Source organism: Schistocerca nitens, chromosome 4 (assembly GCF_023898315.1).
Source record: "Schistocerca nitens isolate TAMUIC-IGC-003100 chromosome 4, iqSchNite1.1, whole genome shotgun sequence".
Lineage (NCBI taxonomy): Eukaryota > Metazoa > Arthropoda > Insecta > Orthoptera > Acrididae > Schistocerca > Schistocerca nitens.
Genome location: NC_064617.1, coordinates 886014766 through 886037457, shown reverse-complemented (window position 1 = coordinate 886037457; position 22692 = coordinate 886014766). Strand labels below are relative to the sequence as shown.

General features: G+C 35.7%; 1 protein-coding gene across 3 annotated transcripts in view; it reads left to right on the top strand.

Annotated features, from left to right (window-relative positions):
• The window catches only part of LOC126253415 (broad-complex core protein-like), a 227998-nt gene that overhangs the window by 174519 nt on the left and 30787 nt on the right, over positions 1–22692 (top strand). The window contains exons 6-7 of one of the 3 annotated variants that reach the window (XR_007545954.1): positions 1769–2066; positions 4304–4802. The exons of 1 other annotated variant lie outside the window; for it this stretch is intronic. Coding sequence is in view for 1 of the 2 variants with exons in the window: in XM_049954735.1 (XP_049810692.1) it covers positions 18496–18509 (14 nt within the window). In the remaining variant the exon portion in view is untranslated. Of the gene's footprint in view, positions 1–1768; positions 2067–4303; positions 4803–18495; positions 18525–22692 lie in introns of those variants that run through there. One more of the 3 variants, XM_049954735.1, reaches the window with a different exon arrangement.

Genomic DNA, 22692 nt, shown 5'->3' with positions numbered 1-22692 from the left:
TGCTTAACTTATTGTTTTTGTAGCAGTTAGACTAGTAACAGAAAACTGTTTTGACTGTATGATTAATGTGTAGTAATACATGGGTTGCCTGTTTAGTTTATATAGCTCATTGCATGACCCTTAACTTTCTGCATACACAACTCTCATTTGCTTCAGCACCACTGTTTCTCGTTGCTGGTACTGCATTGTTGGCTAACATGATTTTAGTGTAGTGTTCGTTATAGTTTATTTGTTCGCATACCAGTATTTTGATAGTAAAAGACACTGCCAGTTTTATTCTCTAATTTCATTATAATTGTCACCCAAAAACAAAATAACTTAATACAACATATTTCATTGAAATGCTATCCACAGTTACATTTTTTTTCTGGAGAATATGTACACAGTATCATCTGTAATCGCATTCATTGTTAAAAATCTGGACTTCCTTGTTTTACCCTCCTGTTGCTATTTTTTTGTTTTGCACTCCCAAAGTAAACCGTGAAAATAAAATTAAATCATTTAGTATGAAATTCGAATAAATATCCAGTATACTACCTTCCCACCCCACCCCCACCCCCAAATAAATAAATATATAAAAGAAAAGACTGCATTTGTCAGGTGCATATCCTTTCGCCTATGTCAAAAACCATGACTAAATGAGAATAGGAAAAAAAAGTACTTATTGATTCATTGTTGAAACATAAGATTCATAAGCATGCCACATCTATCAGAAAAAATGGCAAAGGAACTTCAGAAGGTGTAAACAGGAAGGACAAGTAATGTAGTCATCAGCTGTTCAGTGACTTTCCTGATTAAACCTTGTGAAGTCCTGCTTCCATTTGACTTCTTTTTGTTCCTTCCCAGATGAATGAACGTCAGATTCTAAGATCTAATAAACTTATAGGATGTGCTTGTTGATTGCTTTCAATTTAAATGCATAAGTGTGTTCTGTTTTTCTTGTTCTCCTTTTTTATGATTATTCAGTTGACATTAGATAAACAATAATATCTGTTACGATGACATTAACTTACACAATAGTGAAAATACTGTGGCATAAATTATATGGTTGTACGGGTAGCTTGTTATGCATTAGTTGTGCAGATATTTACCATTTTGCAACTCTTAACACTAATGCTACTCTGTGAGGGTAAATCTGTATCTTCTGTTGAAAGTTAATCAAGTACGTTCGTGGATATCTTAATTGTGAAATTGAAGGGTTTCTATGGGATTTTCAAATCTCCAGGTCGTGTTATCAGAATTAAAATTATCGGCAAGAAGCCTTTCAAGGAAAGCTTTTTAACATTCATTCACAAAAAAATGTGAAGTGTTATTCTTTAAGTCGAGGTTTAATTATGAATGCAAAAAATGCCTTTGTTAACAGTATGTGAGTGTCTAGATTGAAATAAAACATGTTCATCATGTTTTAGTACTGATCTTAAGCTTTAGATTTACATGTACTGTTCAGAAAGAAATTGAAAGTTATAGTTACTGACAAGGGGTAAAGGGAAAGGACCTTCTCAGAACACTTGTGCGTCATAGGTAACCATTGTTATTTTTCCAGTGATTTTCACCCAAGTACTTCTTCAAATAATGATTTACTTTGCTTCAAAATTTTATCACAGCAAATATTGCAGTCCTTTCAACAGATGTTCCTCCCCAGTACAGCCCACCTGAGACTAGGACTTTATTTGCTTTTTATTTTTCTTCTTTGCTTGAACAGGCTATTACTTTTAAACCCACGCTCACGCTTCCTCGCATCTTTTTTTTATGTCTTATATTTTTGCAGGCTCAGTCAAGAAACTTTTCCCTTGCCAGCGCTGCGGTAAGGTGCTGTGCTCGAAAGCGAGCTTGAAACGACACATGGCGGACAAGCACGCTGAGCGCCAGGAGGAGTACCGATGCGTGATCTGCGAACGGGTGTATTGTTCGCGCAACAGTCTCATGACCCACATCTACACCTACCACAAAACGAGGCCTGGAGAAGTCGACATAAAGTTCTATTAGAGAGAGAGAAAGAGAGAGAGAGAGTGAGGGGCGCGTCCTCCCACACCCAAAACTATAAACACTTTTCTCCCTCGGAAAAGGTATCTTGTTTTGTTGTAACAGATTCTGTTCTTCCAAGTGGCAGATAAGAAGTCTCTCACTACGTAGGAACACCTTATGACGTGCAGGCTGATGAGCTGTTTGGCTTTAGTGGAGAATTTAACCTCCTTCTTTGGCTTTGAATAATTGTATTCTCCATTGTGGCATTGCATATTGATTGCAGAACAGTTAAAATCATTACCTTTAAATGCTTTCCTTCTTATTTTGTAACATGAGTATTGCTTTTCACTCTCAGTAGTGTCTCCAATATAATCTTGAAAGAATGCTCAGACACATATTTTTGCTTCGAAATTAAGCTGTTTGTGATATGTGTATATAAGACTTCTTGTCTGCTGCCTCCTTCCCATCTCTCTCAAATATTTGTTATAAACATAATCTTTGCTTAATGCATTTAAAAATGTGAATGTCTTTAAAAGTTTCTCTCTCTTCTTTTTATATATTTTTCCTTTTTTAGTGCATGTTGCCACAAGCTTTTTTGCTCTTACATTTCCTTTGTAATATGATATTATTGCCCATCTCATAATATTCTCAAAACAATGTTGTGTTACCTGCAGATTGCAGTGCTACAGTAATCTCAAGGTCACAGATACCGCAGTTCTTTGTTTGGTAAGAATGTGCACTGTCAAGCTTTGGTCATTCTTTGAAAATGCAAGCACGGTAAAAAAGGAAACAAAACTGCACTGCTGTAATAGAATTATTCTGATATTATGAATGCAATGAAGCAGATAGTGCATTTAGTGTGGTATCTACTCAGGGCATTCTCTCACAACTATCAGGCTTTCATTTATAAAAACTTTTCCAGTTTTAATCAATTATATGTCGTGTGAACAAAAGTTATCTCAGGTTTCTTTTTCCATTAGTGGTATTGCTGATGGATTGTGTGTTTGAAGATATGTGCAAAAATCAGTGACCACTCATAATGCGCCAGTATATAAAATTTTCTTAATTGTAGCTTCTGTGTGTAAATGATGTGGAGAATCAGTGAGCACTTACAAAAGTGTAATGCACCAGTGTAGTCATCACTTTTAACCGTAGCTGTTGTGTGTGTGTCAACTATAAAAGAATAAAACCCTTATCTCGCTTTTATCAGTCCAAGATTCTGGCAAGTAAGCCCTAGGGTGATCTTGTTTCTGTAGTTACAGAAATTTCTCTCTCAGATTAATTTGTGATTAGCATATGAAGTTTCACCTCTCAGCTATTATTGCTTATGTTGTACGTGTAATATTTCATTAAAGTGTGTTGTACGTAGTAATCCCTTCACTTATTCTTTGCAGTTAATTGACCACTGTACCTAGTACAGTATCTGACCGATGGTTTTAACAAGTGCCAAAAAGCATATGTAAAATACTGTACTGTGAATATACAGAGTGAGGCACTAATTTTTCACCTAGACAGATAGTGATCAGTGACTCATGTAATAGATATCAGTCCATTTCTGCAATTTTGTTAATCACTTAGAAACGGGCAGCAATTTCTCTCAACAGAATTTTGCACCATCCTGTTGATAGGCAGTCTTGCATGTGTGTCATACTTTACCAATGTTTAAAGATTTTTGGAACCAAAAAGACAATGTTATATTGTTGAAAGTCAGTCAGTCTGACGAAGAGTATCTTGTTTCGACAATTCTTGTTTTGATAAAGAGTGCTGCAAAGATCAACGTATTAAGTGCCCTGGTGGTGCAAGTTATTCTCATCAAGTTTCAAGGCAGCACACCGTTCAAACAGCTGCAACAGCAACATAAATATCAACATAGTCAATGTATTTTTAGTCTGTAATTTCTAACCGGGTCTGCTGAAGAGCTATATCACTGATGGGGTAGGTTTGATAATCCAGTCCCAAAAGGTACCACAGTATCTATTAGAAAAAGTGACGCTCGAATTTTATAGGTTAGCGAAGTTACATCTTCTGGCTCATTAGCCCCTACCACTATTGTCTAGTTGAAAAGAGATTACAAATATCTTTAACGAGTCAGAAGTAATTTTAGGTGAAAAAGTTAGATGCTTGCCCTGTATACCTCATGATGATAATGCAATAATACTTCACAAAGATATATATTTCCCTTGTATTGCACTATTCATATGGACACCTTGCAGTATCACCAACTCCACACTGTTATAGGGTGAAACAAATTCTATTTCTGTCCCATATTTAACCTGATGTAATAAGCCAATGATGGCATTTTCTGAAAGGCTCTTTAATGAGGCTGGGTGCATTGCAGGTGGCAGCAGTGGAGGTGGCACGGGCTCACAAGTCCAGCAGTTCCGCATTCCCCCGCCAACGGCGGGTGGCATCAACGAGCCGCAGGAGTGCCCCTACTGCCGCCGCACCTTTTCCTGCTACTATTCCCTCAAGCGACACTTCCAGGACAAACACGAACGCTCAGACCAGCTGTACGTGTGCGAATTCTGCCAGCGCCGCTACCGCACCAAGAACAGCCTGACGACACACAAGAGCCTGCAGCACCGTGGCTCCAGCGGCATGCTGAAGCGCTTCCTCAAGACCTCCTCAGCCCTCCACGGCATTCTGGCTGTCCCGCCACCCCCGCCGCACCTTGCACAGTAGCGGGCTGTGCCCTGAGCTCGTGTAGGTGCCTCGTTAACATGCTGCTGGTCAAGAAGGGAAATTTTTTTCTTCATTTATTATTTTCTTTTTTGAGGAACTGGAAGGTGGAATATTGTTGTCCCTTGTTACATTTGTGGCCACCGAGTTAATACGTGTTCTTCTTTTTTGAACTTTCATATATTTCGTCAGTTCCCACATTGTAAATCGTCATCCTCAGGTTGTGGTTGTTGTCTATTTTTGCGTCATGTGTAAATGTAAAATATTACATTCTTGTGAAGATTTCTCAGTATTGTTCGTCAGAACAAAATTTGGAACTGTAGTAGTATGCTTGAAGGTGTTTGTTTGCCAGTATTTTATTATCGGGTGATGGGATGACCGACCACTTGTACGCTCTGTACTTAAAGTGTGTTACAATATTTTTGAAACTGATGCTATTTGTGGACAAGGGATTGTAAAAGAGCAAACTGAGGTAGTTCAAATGTAAGGAAGGTGACTGGAGAAAAAGATGTGGCATTGGATTGTGAAATTTTAATTTATTGCGAATATTAGAGCCAGAAGATCAAGTATGGGTAAGTGATATACCGATCTTATCTGGTAAAGCTGGATCTGATGGGACTGTCAAAATTACATTTCATTAATTTCATTTATATTTACAGTACACGTGGAAAAAGTCTGCAGTCATGTAAAGCTATAGTCAGCACACAAGCTGTTGAATCTGTGAAGCACCCGATTGAACATAATCCATTGTCATTTTTTGTCACTAATTCTAAATAGTCAATCATTGACTGTGAAATTACTGTGGCTTAATAGCATTAGCAGTTCAGTACCTTAATGATTTCCAAACTGATTTCATTGGTCTTTTAATATGTGTTCCATATCATTGTGATTGCTGTCTCCATTATAAGTCGTTTATGAAATGTTCTTTATAATTTCTTTCATTTGCGACCTCTTTCGTTCTTCCTTGGTGAGTCTTTATTGAGAACTTAATTTGAAGTGCAACTTTATTCAAAAAGTTAATCTTCTTGATCCTGGATGATATTTATATGAAGTATTAGTATTGATATAGTTCAAAATTGTTAGAGTTTCGCCAATTTTTGTGACTATTTCTAACAGCTTTTTATTGATGTTTTAATTCTCTCAAGGACTGATATTTATTTTGCACAATTTGTCGTGACCAAACCAAAAATTCCGTGATGTTATTTGCTACTAATAACTGTAACAATTTCAGTTAATTGTGACTAAAATTATGTGGAATTGCTGTCACTGTATCAGTGATTCATTTATTGTAGAGTGAATTGTTTCAGAACTAATTAATTTGATTCTCTATTAGGTTTGTTGAACAATGCACTGTATTGAGTGAAAGCAACAAAACACTTGCTAATCTACAGCTCTTAAATGAGCTGTTCATCATGAATCAACATAATGAGAGTGTAATCATTTGACAGTTCCATCAGTGGTCCTTATTTTCACCAGTGGATTAGAATTGTTTTGGCAGGGGAAGGCAGTATCTGTTTACGGTACTGCTAGAGATCAGAACTGCTGAGGTAGAATGACGACGTCTCAGAACTAGAAGACCTGTTTGCATTGCTGGATAATCTGAATTAAATTTTATTCGTGATGTTAAATGTAGGGAAGGACAATAAAAGAATCATTTGCTTAATGAACTTTGGTTACAGACCGATGGACAAAATTCGGTGTGAAAAACTGAAAATTACCTCAATTAAAACTGCAGTGGGAGCTTGCACTGAGCATTCAACATATTTAAAACAAACCGATAATTCTGAAAAGTACAAAATATGATAAATATTGCTCATTGGTGTACAAAACTGTAATTTTTTGATTAAAGTTTACTTATAATTTTGTCTTCATAAGTAACTAAATATATATGATTAAAATTTTAAATCTAAAGTAGTTGTAAGTTTTTGACTGAAAAAAATCAGGTGTTTAATTCAGATTTTTCTAAGCACAGTACTATTTTCAGAGACTCGTCACACTATTCGCAAAAGTTTGTTGTGGCTAAATAAATAATTATCCTACGTACATATCTACTGCCATCTCAGCTGCCACCTCAGTGACACTACAAGTACAAAATATACATTATTTTTAAGTAGCATATTTTCAATTTGTGAGTGCATGTTACATGTAATGGTTTTATGTATACTATTGAAAATGATCCTATTATGTAAAATCAGCATTTATACATCCTAATGTTGAATTTACTTGATGAAGGTATTTACTCATGTTGAAGAAAAAATTAATCCCATCTCTCCCTCCCTCCTCCCACTTTCCAAACAGAATGCAGCTTAAACAAGAAATAGTTCAAATTTTGATAAATCGGACAATTTTAGCTGTCTTTAAGATACACCTCTCACTTCCACTTCAAACACATTTCCCATTTGCACTTGAAGTTAACATTATCAGTCAGATTTCTATAATCAAAATTTGTTGTTGTAATAAATTTAGACTGATTCTTGATATTCACCAGCTTGTTGAAGCTGTGAATAACATGCAGTACATGCATAAAATCAGTACCCCTTACACATTAAACTTCCAAACTGACAATGTGGACTGCTCTTATACATAACACAGATTTATTCTTTGCTTTAAAAGCATAATGAATATTATAATCACAATTTAAACATGATGTCAACTGTTCCTTTGCATTATAATACTTATAAGAGCATTTCGATAAATGGAGAATTTTTGCTGCTCTTACCTGAATTTCATTTTGGGCTTTGTACGTTATACTGTGGTCACAGTAAATACCTCATCAGTAAATGATATACTTGGATACCACGGCAAATACTGCCATTTGTCTTGAACTCCTTTTATTGAAACACCTCGACACCTTTATAAATTGCCATGGTAAAGGCCACAAAATATTTATTTTAAAATCATTGTTAAGCTTGTGGGTAACACTGGGTGTTTTTCGTTATTAAATAGATGATTAGAAGGCTAGGGTAGACTATCGACATACAGAATATTTGTAAAATGGTGTACATTTTGATTTGTTATTGTAAGCAACATATTCACAGTAAAGTGAATTCACACTGAAGTTGTTGTCCCAAGGATAATAATTTTGACAGAAATCATTTTTTAAATAATCTTTATAAGTGTTTCCTTTCAATTATACTACACCTACAAATTCCTATTGTGTTAATGGAGCTGCCAGTATCAATATTTCATTAAATCGTCCTAATGGAAAGAAATTTTACAAAGGTATTGAGCCCCACAGTCTAGCCTTTCAAAAGTACAAAAATACTGTAGTGTTTCTATAATATTTTGAATGACCTCCTCAGTGTTGAAATTGCAGAGTTAAAGAACAGATAAGACTTTCTTCAGGAGAGTGCAGCAAAGTTTGTTTCAGAGCAGTGGGTGCAGAAAAAGGAACACAAAAGTGAAAAAAATTCTGAACTGTAATCAAATTAAAACTGTGTTTATCAGACACTGTAGCATGCTATATTTCATATTTTGAAAATATTTTGTATTTTTGTTGTTTTTTCAAATCCTCTTTCTGAGGAATTCTAACAGTATTTAAAAATTGTTATATTTTGCATTTGCCTTGAGCCAAGCTGTACTCTACACAGAAGAATGTATTGTGTGAATGTGACTACTGTAATGTAGGCTTACTCATTTTCAGAGGAAAAAAGTGAAGTGTAATTTAAATTGAATCTGTCTTATTGACAGCTTACTCAATATTTAAGATTTTTATTTTACACTGAACTGTGTCTGGCAGCAAGAACACTTAAGAGTTGTACAAATCCACCTGTATACGTGTGCATATACATCAGTAATCATGCTTAGATATCTCCAAGTACTTTTTACTAACTTGTTCAGCCTTCATGTCAGAAACAGCTGAGACAGATGTGAAGTGATTTATAAATATTTTTATAGCTGTTCTCTTCAGTAATAACAAATGCCTCCAATAGGAAACAGAACTCAGGTTTGGCATGCACAAATGTTGCATGTCATGACATGCAGATGTCGCATCAACTTCCACTTTATCACTCAGGAGATTTTTGTGTGTGTGATTTCATCTAGTGTTCTGAATCAGACATTAGAAGATATGTTTTATGCCATTGTCTGAATGGATGTCTTTATTAGAAATGATCATAACAAACAGGCCTCAGCCTGTACAGCTTTTTGCGCTGACTGTGGAGTACAAAGCCTGTTCCTCACAGGCTACAGTAGTTATGTCGCTAGTCTTGTGCTTAAGACACTTTACAGTAAATGAGTGAATGGTGTTGTACGGACATACAAATTTGCACTGTCATTATTAATTGGCACTCTGGTGCAAGCAGTGAGATTTCAGTAATAGATATACCCCCGATTCCTATTTATCACTTCTTTAGTTAATCAGTAATTTCAGAAAAGAAATATATGCTAGACTTTTATCGTAGACTTAGTAAAGGTGGAAAGGAAAGAAAAAAATATGGGCCAGTGTGACTTTCTCTCATCTTCTTTCTTCTACTTAATATTTTTCTTGTTAAGTGTTTCTCCACAAGAAGTCACATTCTGGCTGCAGTTTATTTAAGCCATATTAGTATTTAACTGAGATAAAGCAGGTATATTTCTCATCAAGAAATAAAGAAGTCACATGAAGCATGTACCTGCAACATTCGCCTGCAGGTTTGATGCTTTTTGTATTCTATGAAGCTTCTTTAATAGTGCAGGTAACTTTCCTGACACTTCTCTTGGTAAGTGCCGTGACTGTGAATAAATTTAAATTGTTGTTTTATGTACAGTATTTAAAATGAGTATTAATTTTTAAAAGTGTAATGTATGTTATTTATATAGTAGACGTTAACATTGTATGTGCACTATGCGTTATCTAATCACTGTGGGAAGAGCTGTTTGAAAATATTGAGGTCCTGACGTATCTGAAGTATGTGCAGATCTCATCTGTAATTTTTGTGTATGACCTTGTGACTTTTATTCTCTTTGTGATCTGTCATAATGTTTCTGAAAATGTGTGTTAATTAGGGATATACTTGACAGCACTTCAGTACAAACTGATCAGCTCTTCCTGTCATTTACGTGTGCATTCCGCTATTGTATCTTGCAAGCATTACATATTAGGTGTAAAGCTTTTAGGTGATTGAAGATGTGTTGTGTCCAAAACCAGTATTTCTTGAACTTTTATAATCCAACACTTTGTTGAACTGAGATTCCCTTTGTAACCTTCCGTAGCTTGGCTGCTGTTTGTAGTGTGTAAAATTGACTTTCTACCATTATCTTGTTCAGTGATTTATATCAGGAACAAAAGAGGTTTCAACATTTCAATTTCACAGCCAATTCATTGATTTTCTGACTTGTTGCTGTTTATATCCGCATGTTTATTATAATATGTCTGAAATGTGTTATTACATCAAAATTCAAATTTGTGATAAATATGTACCAAAGAATTGCATTTATATTGTTCCAAAATTTGTCGTGACCTCTTTTCAATATACATATGAAATCACTATAGACTAATGTTCATGCTCACATGGAAACCAAAATACGAGAAGCACTTAAAGTTTATATGCTACATGAACGTAATTGTATGCAATGCAATATTTGAGTGACTGCCAAATTCCCTTGAAATTTTAATTGCATTTCTTTATACGATTATTTTAAAAAGGATGTCTGGTATTATAATACATTAGTTTTGGTTCTCATTCAAAAACAAGTAATGACATGGAATTGTTGGTTTCATAGTAACACTTTTTAAAAATCTGTGCCCCTGAAAACCAATTTAAATGTTCCAGACACAAGTCTAGTACTACGGACAATCACTCTAATTGGAAATATAATTTCAGGGAGACTTATTCTGTGCAATTCAGAAAATTTTGTTGTGCATATTCTATTCAAAAGTACCTTTTCACGTGGTTAATTTAAACCTGGAATTAGTTGAACGTTGGGCTGTTTGAGTAGTTCTTTACACGCTAATTGCTTAATACATTAACAGTCTCTGCTGTAGAACTGTCAAAATAGTCCTGATTTCAGCATTAAGAAAACTGTGGCTCATGTCTGAAAGAAACCTACAGAATAATGTCTCAGTATGCCACAGGCATTCTATATAACACACTAAGTACTATAATATAACTGGATGGATAAAAAATCTACTCACCAGTCAGTGGCAGGAGAAGACTCATATGACACATATAAAAGTTAATTAAATGTGCGAGCTTTCGGAGCCAGTGGCTCCTTCTGGTAGAAAGGTTGAGGGAGAAGGAAGAGGGATGAAGGTAAAGGACTGGTGAGGTTTAGGAAATAGGGAGAATTACAGAAAAGTCACCTGTAAACCTAGGTCAGGGTAGACTTACCAGATGGTATGAGAAGAAAAGACATTGTTGGTATCTGCTCTGGACGAGATTTGAAAATCTGAGATGTTAAAGATGGAACATAGGGCAATCAGCAAGACTGAGATTACTGTCAAAACATCTTGCAAGAGTTAATAACAGCAGAAAGCAAAGTGCATTGTACATGTTAAGACACAAGGTGTTGTGGGTGTGGAGAGGAGAGATAGGACAGAAAGTAAAAGATATAGAAAACCAAAAGGGAGTAAAGAAATGAATAGTTACTGAAAAAAATGTTGAGACCAAAGAAATAAACAGAACTGGGAACAGGTATTACAAAATGTCCTCGGTTCTCACTATTATCCTGGCCTTAATTTACGTCACACACACCAACGCACTCATGTTTAACATGTATAATGCACATAGCTGTCGACCCTTGTTAACTCTTGCACAGTGTTTAGTCAGTATCCTTTGTCTTGCTTATTACCATATCTTCCATCTTTAAGCTCTCACATTTTCAAATCCTGTCCAGTGCAGTCCCCAACAATCAGTTTTTCTTTCTCATCCCACATGGTCTCTCTCCCCTGACCCAGGTTTTGGATGAATTTGCCATAGCTCTACTCATTTCCTAAAACTCGCCAGTCCTTTTTTTTTCCCTTTGTCCCTCTTCCTCCCCTTCCATCCTTCTGCCAAGAGGAGGCACTGGCTCCAAAAGCTTGCACATTTCCTTAATTTTATCTGTGTTTTCTCCTGACACTGCGTGGTGAGTAGATCTTTTACCTATCCCATTATACCGTATTTTCAAAAATTGATTCTTTTTGTCAATACATATTAGACATTTTTAATTAAGATGTAACTTCACATATTACTATCACTAAAAAATATTTCCCTGTTTATTACAGTTGATAAAAAATTAGAAAATTGCAAACTATAACAGTTGCTCAAATTTTGTGTATTGCGTGCATTGTACTGTACATTAAGTATATTAATGTTTTCATTCCTGCATTAGAAGAGAAATGCTGAAAAATTTCTTGGTATTGTTTCCTGTTATTTTTATGTGACTACTACTATATTTTCTCATATTCTTTGTTCCATTATTGTAGCAAGTAATTGTGGTTTTAGTTCCAAGACTTTGTAACCATTCAAACTGGTAGTAACATTTCCTATCATCTTTTGAGTATTTTTACAATAGTAGAAGTAAAATTACACCATATTTACTAATGTATATTAAATATTTTTTCATGTGTCACAGTTCTAGAAAAGATTATTAATTAGCAATGGAGGTTGTAATTGTGTCCTTACAAATACGATTTTACATAAAATTATGTGGGTGTGTTTCTATGTGTATAGAATATTTATCATTCGTGAAGGATAGCTCAGGGTTACCTGTTTGCAACAGGACTTCTGACACAATATTTCACTTGACATGTGAAAAAGCTTGCATACCGTCCGAAGCAGAGTGTTGATGTTATTTTCCCCCCTTTCCATAACTGTCATACTTTCCTTTCTTGTTTCATTTTCGATTTAAACTGAAGCTTACCTTGTTTTCTGCTACAAGTGATTTCAGGACATAAGCACTCTGGTTGGCGTAACAGACTGAATAATGTGTGATAGGGTCTGTTGATGTCCTGTTGAGTAGAAATTCTTTTAACATTGCAGGTGTACAAGTGTTTTCATGAGCAGTTTTGCAAGGAGCACTTGTGTTATTCCAACACATTACATTTCTCTGCTAGAGAGCAGTTTAGTAGTATTGGAAGACAGCCAGTCAATTACATAAAAAAAAAAGTTATTTTTATCTGAAAACATGAATGTTTAATTGCAATGCCAGAAGATAAACTTTATTACTTTGTATAATGCAGACAGTGGAGATCTGCCTCTGACAGTATGCCTTAAATTTCTGTCTTGGCCGCATAATAATTGTAAAATCTTATTGACCTCAAGTCCTGATAAGTAATGCAGTTGTTGTTCAATGCGTTGGTAAATGTGTATGCAACCGGTATGTACGTTTAAAAGTAGCTTCCCCAACACAGTTTAATCATTAAGGAAAATTAAATCCATAACTGTGTTGTATCTCACTGGAAGTCATGTGATCTGTATGTGTTCAGAATCATTTGTCATGTTGTTAAGGTTGTAAGTACAAATATTAGCTCGAGAATCATACTATTTCTTCAGCATGTCACACTGTAGTAACATATCATTGGCTTATGATGGTGAATCTGTTTCCTTCAAACAATAACATTCATTTTTTACACCTCTTTAGTTTTAAATGCAAGTAAATAGGAATTGTCTATTTCATGTAAGGAAATGACCATAGGTATGTAAGTGAGAAAAAGATTCATAGTTACTATTAGGTTCTCAAGAATGAATGGTTTTTCCCTACTATTGCTAAGGACAAGGCTTGACATTAAGATTGCATGTGAAACTTGATGTTTGCAAAGACTTTGTGACTAATGAAAATATTGATTGAAAGTTACAATTTGGTGTTTGGTATTACCACACTGTGCAAAACTGCATTGCAGAAAATTATAACTGTTGTTATTGCAGATGATGGTTAGAATGTGTAACTTTGAATATTTAAGGGTATTAAGGGTTAATTTAGTTTAAACAAAGCCTTCCACAAAGAACTGTAGGTATTCCAGTAGATTTATAAGTTTTCTATTGTAAATATATGAAAGTTGAATGATATGATTGTATGATGAAAATATTTATGTTTTTAGATAAATAAGTTTGTTGGGTCCCAGTTTTGATAAATTCAGTTACAGATATACTTCATTTATTTTTATAAACAATTTTATTTTTTGTTAACAAAGCGGTCAACAGTTTGAGACAAGACTATGTACGCAATGACAAATGTTACATTAGTTTTTTACCTCTCTTATTGTTCGTTAAATTGTTAATGTATTTCCTCAGATGCACAGATTTAATATACTCGATAAGCAGAATATATTCCATTAAAAACTAAGCCTTCGAATATCAGAATTGTGGCTCAGCAACCTAATTTAATGTGTAAGTACTTTGTCACAAAATACGGAGGCATTAATGTTAACCGAGTCATTAATGTTAACCGTGTGCCAGTTTATTTTGTAATCGCACAACCATAGACGTGTCGTTCCAACAAGATGCCTTTCTGTCAGTACAAGTAATGTGTTCTTCAACACTGATGACCACTACAAATAATTCGGGTATTATTTTGTATACCTCATAGCAGACCATAGTAAACCTCATAACAGATACCAGGTGCATATATTCTCCTTTAAACAGTTGTTTTACTCAAGCATTATTTTGTTTTTTGATAGATAAATTTATACAGAATATATTAAAAATAAAATAGGCATATCAGGATATTTAGCGCAAAGCGCATTTTCACGTAGTGACTATTGTATCTTAATAGTTGGTGTAACAATAAAAAAACAAAAGAATAAATATCAAGTGTGTAAAATTGAGCCTTATTTTCTTACTACAAAAATATTATGGAACCTGTTTTCATTTGTTTGCTAGACTTTTACTGCTAGTATACAATCTGATCAGCAGTTCTAAGTGTATTTGTTTTTGTTTCACAACAAAAATGTAAAAAATTCAACTTTACTATTTAAACTAGGGGATGGGAATAGTAACAGACATTACTGGAATACATTCAGTTATAAGAAGAATCCAAGTAACGCTGCTAATACGTTAACATTTTAAGATTATAAGGAAGGTCAGCGTTAGCCGTAATATTTATGTTTTATTGACAGCAGAATCGTTTTTCGATCACACAGTGATCATCTTCAGTGCTGTACACATTAAACTCAGACACTGGTATCAAGTTATCAATAACCAAAACTGAGAAAAACGTTTTTCACTGATGAGGTGTGGTTTCATTTATCCGGGTACATGGTTGGTTGGTTTGTTTGGGGAAGGAGGCCAGACAGCGATGTCATCGGTCTCATCGGATTAGGGAAGGACGGGGAAGGAAGTCGGCCGTGCCCTTTGAAAGGAACCATCCCGGCATTTGTCTGGAGCGATTTAGGGAAATCACGGAAAACCTAAATCAAGATGGCCGGACGTGCCAAAACTGAGAAGTGATTGAGTTATTGTGATTGCTTCTCAGTTTTGCTTATTGATAACTTGATACCAGTGTCTGAGTTTAATATGTACAGCACTGAAGATGATCACTATGTGATCGAAAATCAATTCTGCTATCAATAAAACATCAATATTACGGCCAATGCTGACCTTCCTTTTAATTTAACATATAGGGTCGTTGTGCACACAGCACTCCATGGAGTCGCCAATCAACATTTTAAGAGTTATAAGGTCCAGAGTAAAAATAGTTAACTAACCTAGAAACAAACTCATCAGGCAGGAAATACAAAAATTTAGGTAATGAAAATTTGTTTAAGAATTTGGAGATAAACCATATCAAATTAAGCAATACGTTCAGCATCTTAGACAATAAAACTTACACAAACAATTTTTTAATAAGAGCATTGAGGCAAACAACAAACATTGTGAAAAGTACAAGGAACATGAAAGAGAAGAAACTTCCAAATGGAACAAAGCAACTATTAAAACAGGTGACGTGAGATATTAGAGTAAATTATAAAGGGAACATGATACACAAATTTATCTCTGAAAGGCTGTGAGAAGGCACACCAAAAATTTTGTAAGAAAAGCTATTGAAAACAGTAGGGTACGAAGAAAATGAAAGAGAAATTTTACTTGGGTAGACAACATATTTCATTATTTTAAATAGAATATGATACAGCTACTTAACAATAGACAGAAAAAAATATACAAACTTTCATACATTTTATTGAATGTATCTTGAGGGATGAATCTATGACAAAGCTAGTAAGTAACGAAAGTAATTACATTTTCAAAGTTAGTGCCAGGTGTACTGTGAGGCGTGTGCTTCACTAGCAATGTTTAAAATAAGAGGAAAAGTTATACAAAAGGAACTTTGGTTTTTACAGACAGTATGTGAAAGAAAACAATTTCTCAACCCTGGAACAATGCTGTAATTGTCCCACTTATCATGGAAGGAGAGATAAAAAAAATTATAGAGCTATTGATCTGCTGTTTGTGAGATACCAGGTTTTCATTAAAATTGTTTCCAGTTACATAGGAAAAACGGATTTTTTTTCATCAAGCTGGTTTGACAAATGCATGACACTGAATTGCTGCTGTGCTTGTGAGCCTTAGATTTTGAGAAAGCATTTGGTTCAGTTTCAAAAGAAACCCATGACAGACATTCCTGAGTTAAGGCAGATGGCACAGTAACCAACAACAGAGCAAAACTACCTCTGAAGATTTCTTTTAATGTTTGTATAGTTCAAAATATGGATCAGAAGAACAGTTAGTTAAACATGGAAAATCCAGGATGGAATGTAACACTATTACGAGAAGGAAAGTTGCTACTCACCATATAGCAGAGATGCTTAGTCCCAAATAGGTACAACAAAAAGTATGAATATATTTTTGTTGTGCCTATCTGTGACTCAGCATCTCTGCTATATGGTGAGTAGCAACTTTCCTTCTTATAATATTTAAACAGTTAGTTAATAATCACATTCTGGAAGTGAAGTTATCCCAGGCATATAAAGTCATTCTGTATAAGAAGAAGGAAAGGAGCCATGAGGTGATGAGGTTTTGAGCTGGAAGAAAATTCATGCAATTTGAATTGCAAAATATATGCGGAAAGATTGTGAAAGAAGCAAATTCTCCAAACTAGAATAATATCTACATCTGCATCTATACTCTGCAGACCATCATGAGGTGCATGTTAACAGAATTTTTTGAGATAGTTTACGTCTGTCGTAAACAATCTTCCATGTAAGTTCCTTCAGTATCCCTGTGACACTCTCACACAGATCATACAAACCTTGGATCATCTGCCCTTCTCTGTATATGCTCAATACCCTGTTAGTCCTATTTGGTACATGTGAGCAATATTCTAGAACTGGTCACACCAGTGATTTGCAAGTAATCTCCTTTCTAGACTGAAAGTACTTCCCCAGTATTCTACCAATAAACCAAAGTCTACCACTCGCCATACCCACGACTGAGCCTATGTGATCATTCCATTCCACATCCCTGTAAAGCGTTACACCCTGTTATCTGTATAGGATATTATAGTTATAGGATACTAGATTTTTCATTCCTTGAAATGAAGTGCATAGTTTTACATTTCTGAACATTTGAAGCAAGTTGTCAGTCTTTGCACCAGTTTGATATCTTACTGACATATGACTGAATATTTATGCAGCTTCTTTCAGATAGTACTTCATTATAGATATGTGCATCATCTGCAAAATATATGAGGTTACTATTGATATTGTCTGCAAGGTCATTAACATACAACATGAACAGCAAGGGTCCCAACACACTTCCCTGGGACACATCTGAAGTTACTTCTACATCTGATGATGACTGTCCATCTGAATTAACTTATTGTGTAGTCCCGAGCAAAACGTCCTCAGTCCAGTCACAAATTTCATTTGATACCTGATATGATTCAGTTTTTGACAAGAAGCATAGGTGCAGCACTGAGTCAAATGTTTTTTTGGAAATCGAGAAATAATGCATCTACCTGACGGCCTTGATCCAAAGCTTTCAGTAAATAATGTGAGAAAAGTGCAAGTTGAGTTTCACATGGTCGATGTTTTGGCATTGAGGAGACCGTTCTACCCAATGTACCTCACTGCGTTTGAGCTCAGAATTTGTTCTAATATTCTACAACAAATTTATGTCAAGGATATTGGACGGCCGTTTTGTGGATCATTTGTACTACCCTTCTTGTAGGTGGGTGTGACCTGTTTTCCAGGAACTAGGCACCAATTTTTTTGTTTGAGGGATCTACAACAGATTGTAGTTAAACGAGGGGCTAACTCATATGCAAATTCAGTATAGAATCTAACAGGAATTCCCTCGGTCCCAGGAGTTTTGTTAAGTTTTAATGATTTTCAACTGTTTCTCAACATCATTGACACTAGCTCTTATTTCATTCATCTTTTCAATGGTACAAGGATTAAATTCGGGCAATCCTCCTGGATTTTCCTTTGTAAGGGAACATTTGAAAACTGAGTTAAGCATTCAATTTTTGCTTTACTGCCCTCAATTTCAATTCCTGTCTCATTCACTAGGCCCTGGACACGTAACTTTGGTGCCACTAACAACCTTCGCATATGACCAGAATTCCTTTGGCTTTTGTGAAAATCATTTCACAATATTCTGCTATGATAGTCACTGAAGGCATCACGCACTGCTCTCTTGCCAGCCAAATGCATTTGATTCAGCATCTCTCTATCTGTAGGCCTACACTTAATTTTACACCTATTATGCAGTAATCTCTGTTTCTTTAGAAGTTTATTTACAGTGACTGTATACCATGGAGGTTCCCTTTCATTATCAATTGTTCTGCTGGGTACATATCTGTCCAGTGCATGCTCAACTACTCTAAACTTGAGCCACATTTTCTCCACATGCTCCTGCTCTGTGCTGAAAGTTTCAGGTTCCTCATTGTGATATGACACTACTGATTTTTAATCTAGTTTACTGAACATGGACATCTTTCTGCTTGTTTTAGTTGCACTTTGGTAATCATTGTTGCCAAAACCACATCATGGTCACCGATACCAGTTTCAATGAGGATGTCATCAAACAGGTCAGGTCTATTTGTTTCCATTAGATCCAATGTATTTCCATCATGATTGGTCTCCTAACTATCTGTTCCAGACAGTTTTCAGAGAAGGCATCTAGTAATGTTTCACATGATGTCTTATCATGCCCACCACTAACAAAGCTGTATTTTTCCCAATTAATTGTTGAATGATTAGTCCAGTGATTACAGTATGTATTGAGGGTTTCTCTAAAGTTTTCGGTTACATTAAGAGAGGAGTCTGGTGGGCAATAGAAGGATCCAATTATCATTTTATGCCCATCCCTGATACCAGGTCTTGCCCAAACAATATCACATTCAGCTTCAGTTTTTATCTCAGTGGATTTGAATTTCTTTTCTGCTGCGTCAAATACACCACCTTCATTTCCCATTTGCCTATCCTTTCGATATACACTTAAATTTTCCCCAAAAGTGTCACTGCTATCAATTTCAGGTCTCAACCAGCTTTCCATACTTGGTGTTATGCGAGCTTCACTGTTTTCATGAGTGCCTCAAACTCTGGTATTTTGTTGTGAGTGCTTCGGCAGTTTACCGTTAGTATTTTATTACTCTCCCTATGGGAGGTATTTCTTTCAATTTTCAACTGATACTTCCAGGTTTTCTACAGCAGTTGTTATCTGCACTCCACACACCTGAGTAGCAGACTCGGATGTGTAATTCACATCCAACACATTTATGGAGACCTTTCACTTCTCAACGCTATGGCGTAAGTCCAGGTAGTCGCAACCTAGTTTGTCACAGAACCTCCGAAGTCTCTTGTTTAATCCTTCCACTCAACCCAGAACCAAAGTGCGCCATCAATTCTGGGGACAGCATGCAAATTGTGTTTTTTGAAACTCCAAGCACAAGGCTGGTCATCTCGACCTTCTCTGCCAGTCACTGGAATGACCCAAGAATCACGTCAGATCCCAGACGATGGGCATCATTTGCTCCAATGTGTGGCACAATCTGCAGTTGTTTGCACTCTGTTCCCTCAACGGCTGCGGGAATTGCCTCTTCAGCATGTTGAATGAGGCCTCCAGGCATACGCACTGAGTGCACCTGAGGTCCTTTCGTGTCCCTTGCTGCCATTTTCCTAAGGGGTACCATCATTTGCCATACATTTGAATTGCCGATGATTAATAACCCCTATCTTTTTGCGTTTGCCACCTCTTGACACCAGAGATAATATGTTTCCGCAAAACAGGTGAAGTGAGTCCCTCTGGCTCAGTTTCAGTGAAAGACAGCATCTCAGACTTGTTGTTTAGGGGGACCAGTGCAACACCCGACTCCATCCTGGTCCCTGCCCACCCGACACATGATGCCCAGACCTACCACTGACACACACACTCACAGTCAAGTGGATGAGTAATGACAGATGTTGTACTTTCTGCAGAGGAAACAGGAACCACAGGAGAGGGTAGTACTTGAGGTACCCCTGGTACCAGTATCACAGGTACACGACTCTTGGGAGCTCTTCCAACACGCTGGTTTGCCACATCTGCAAATCATTTGACTGTGGTCAGGGTGATTACCACCTGCTTATAAATGTCAACCAACTCATCCTGTATTTGAGAAGAGCATTCTCAGTGGGGCTGCTTTTTAACTGGTGCAATATATTACAGGACTGAACAAATAATTTTAAATTAATCCCACTGATTAACTTTTAATCTATGGAGCTAAAAAGTTCCTAATTCACTGTAAGAATTGAAGCAAATATACAAAACAAAATTTCTATTAAGGTAACACAAAAACGTGTGTTAAAAACTGTTAGGTCCCTAAAACGTTTTGAGGTTAATTGCAGTTGTTAGCAAACTTGAAAACTGAGTTAATTTATGATAAGTGCAGATAATATCTGCCAGGAAGTTGCAGATAATATGTTGGGCTACTCCTCTTTAAGGGAAAACTAGATGTAACACAATGTTTTTTAGAATATCTGCTACAGTAATTACATACAAATGCCGATTTACTACAACTTGCTTGTAGATTATGCAGAGGACAATGGCAGCTTATGAAAATTCTCAAAAGCATATGTTTATTTGTGTTGATATACAGTGAAATTCATGTATTCTTTGGCAGAACTGTGAACCGCAAATACTGGTTTTCTGTGACATAAATTCCATATTCAAAATCCTTGTATCGGTAACTTACAGAAGTACAGTTTTGTAAGTGTTCCAAAATTCTCAAAAATAACTTATTTCTCGCATAATTGTTTTGAATGAGGATAGGCCTACCTTTTTCAAAAATTTCCAAAGAGCACAATTAAGTTTGAGCCTATAATTGACAATAACAGTGCAAGTTCATTGCAGCACTCATGAATGTTCAGAATTTAGCTATATAAAAATCATGCAGAAGTGATGCGAACAGTAAAATATGTGAATCTAGAACTTAAAATCAACTCACAAATCGTGCGGTCTCTCACAAAGGAAAATTCCGAAGTTGGATTACATATACATATAAATGTGTATATTGCATGGATTTTTTGCTTGCTGTTTCTGTCTGCCATTTTTCTGCTTAATATTAAGTGAATTGGACAACATACAAAAGCAGCTATAGACCTATCAGCCTCCTACAAGATATTATATAAAATTATCTCTAAGCACATAGAAAATACATTGAATTTTTAATCAAACAAAGGAGCAACATACTGAATGAGGCTCTGTGTGTTAAGTTACTAACATTCCAGGTGGATAATAAACTTAGGTGGCATGAGTACCGTATTTAGGGTCTGTGTAGCCCTAGGCTTAAACTTTGGTAAGAGCCTGCCAGACAAAACTTTACCGCTAACTCTCAAATATTGCAATTTACAAATTAAAAGTCTGGTAAGCAGAATTTAAGAGATTAATTATTTAATTGTATACAGTTTTACTGTACACTTTATGATTTTACGAATTGAAATTTTTTTAATGGATAAACTGAAACCATTAAGGTATTCAAGATGATTTATTAATATCACTAAACAGTTATATTTTTAAAAATCCTCATGTTTTATATTCATTTCAACTTTTAAGAATGACGCATTGTAACCATAGCATAAGCAAAAATACTTTTAGGCAAATGCAAGATAAGAAAATGAATGCAAAACAACCAAGCAAACATTACTTATATTTAATTCAGATACAGTACTTTGCCAAGCACCTGCCTGAAGATAAAAGTTTTAAACTGTAGGCTAATTTGTTTGTGCCTACACTTCATTGTAGTGAGTCTACATATAATACCTTCATGACTTTTTTTTGTCTTAAAATATCACTTTCAGTACTGAGCATATTCAAAACATTGAGCATGCCTTCTAACACAGAGATTCAAAGCTTGCTTTGATCAATTTAAGTTTGATATGACTTTCCTTCACTGCTCTTTGTGACTATAAGCGACATTTACATTGTTAGAGGGACCTTGATATTATGGAAACAAACTTCTTTTTCCAAAGAGGAGTTCATACAGCCACTTCTCCTGACTTTTTTATTTTATTCCTTGCCTAAATTAGTTCATTTCCTAATTCTAGGTCATCTTATATGTCTCAATTAAATTTTGAGCCACTGCTGTTATCTCTGTATTGGTAAGAAAGAGGTGACAAACACATATATTTTGCACTTGCGCTGTGTTTCAGTTTCATACTCACTGAACTATTGAAATGTATTGTTAGCTTTGTGCTCCCAGCCAGGCACAAATGTTACAAATATTTCAATAGGGGTGTGTCCTTTTGACTCTGGAACTTAAAGTAAGTTGACTGAAAGTGGCTTTCATGATCATCTGGGAATTGTACCCGATGCAGTGCAAGTGTGCAGGCTTCATTTGTATCAGCAATGCACTTGAAAATTTGGCCAAATAAGCCTTTACAGAATAATGACACTGACCTGGCATGCCTTCACTTCATCACTTAACAGCCCCACATTATCATCTGGGTCAATGCAGTTCAAAAGAAGCATGCAATAAGACTATTATGTTATGGTACGCTGATGGGCTGCTAATGTGAGGGAAAAGACGATTCGCTGTACAAGATGACCAAATGAGGTGACATATTGATTAGCACACTAGACTCGCCTTCGGGACGACAACGGTTTAAACTTGCGTCCAGCTGTCCTGTTTATGTTTTCCAAGATTTCCCTAAATCAGTTCAGGTAAATG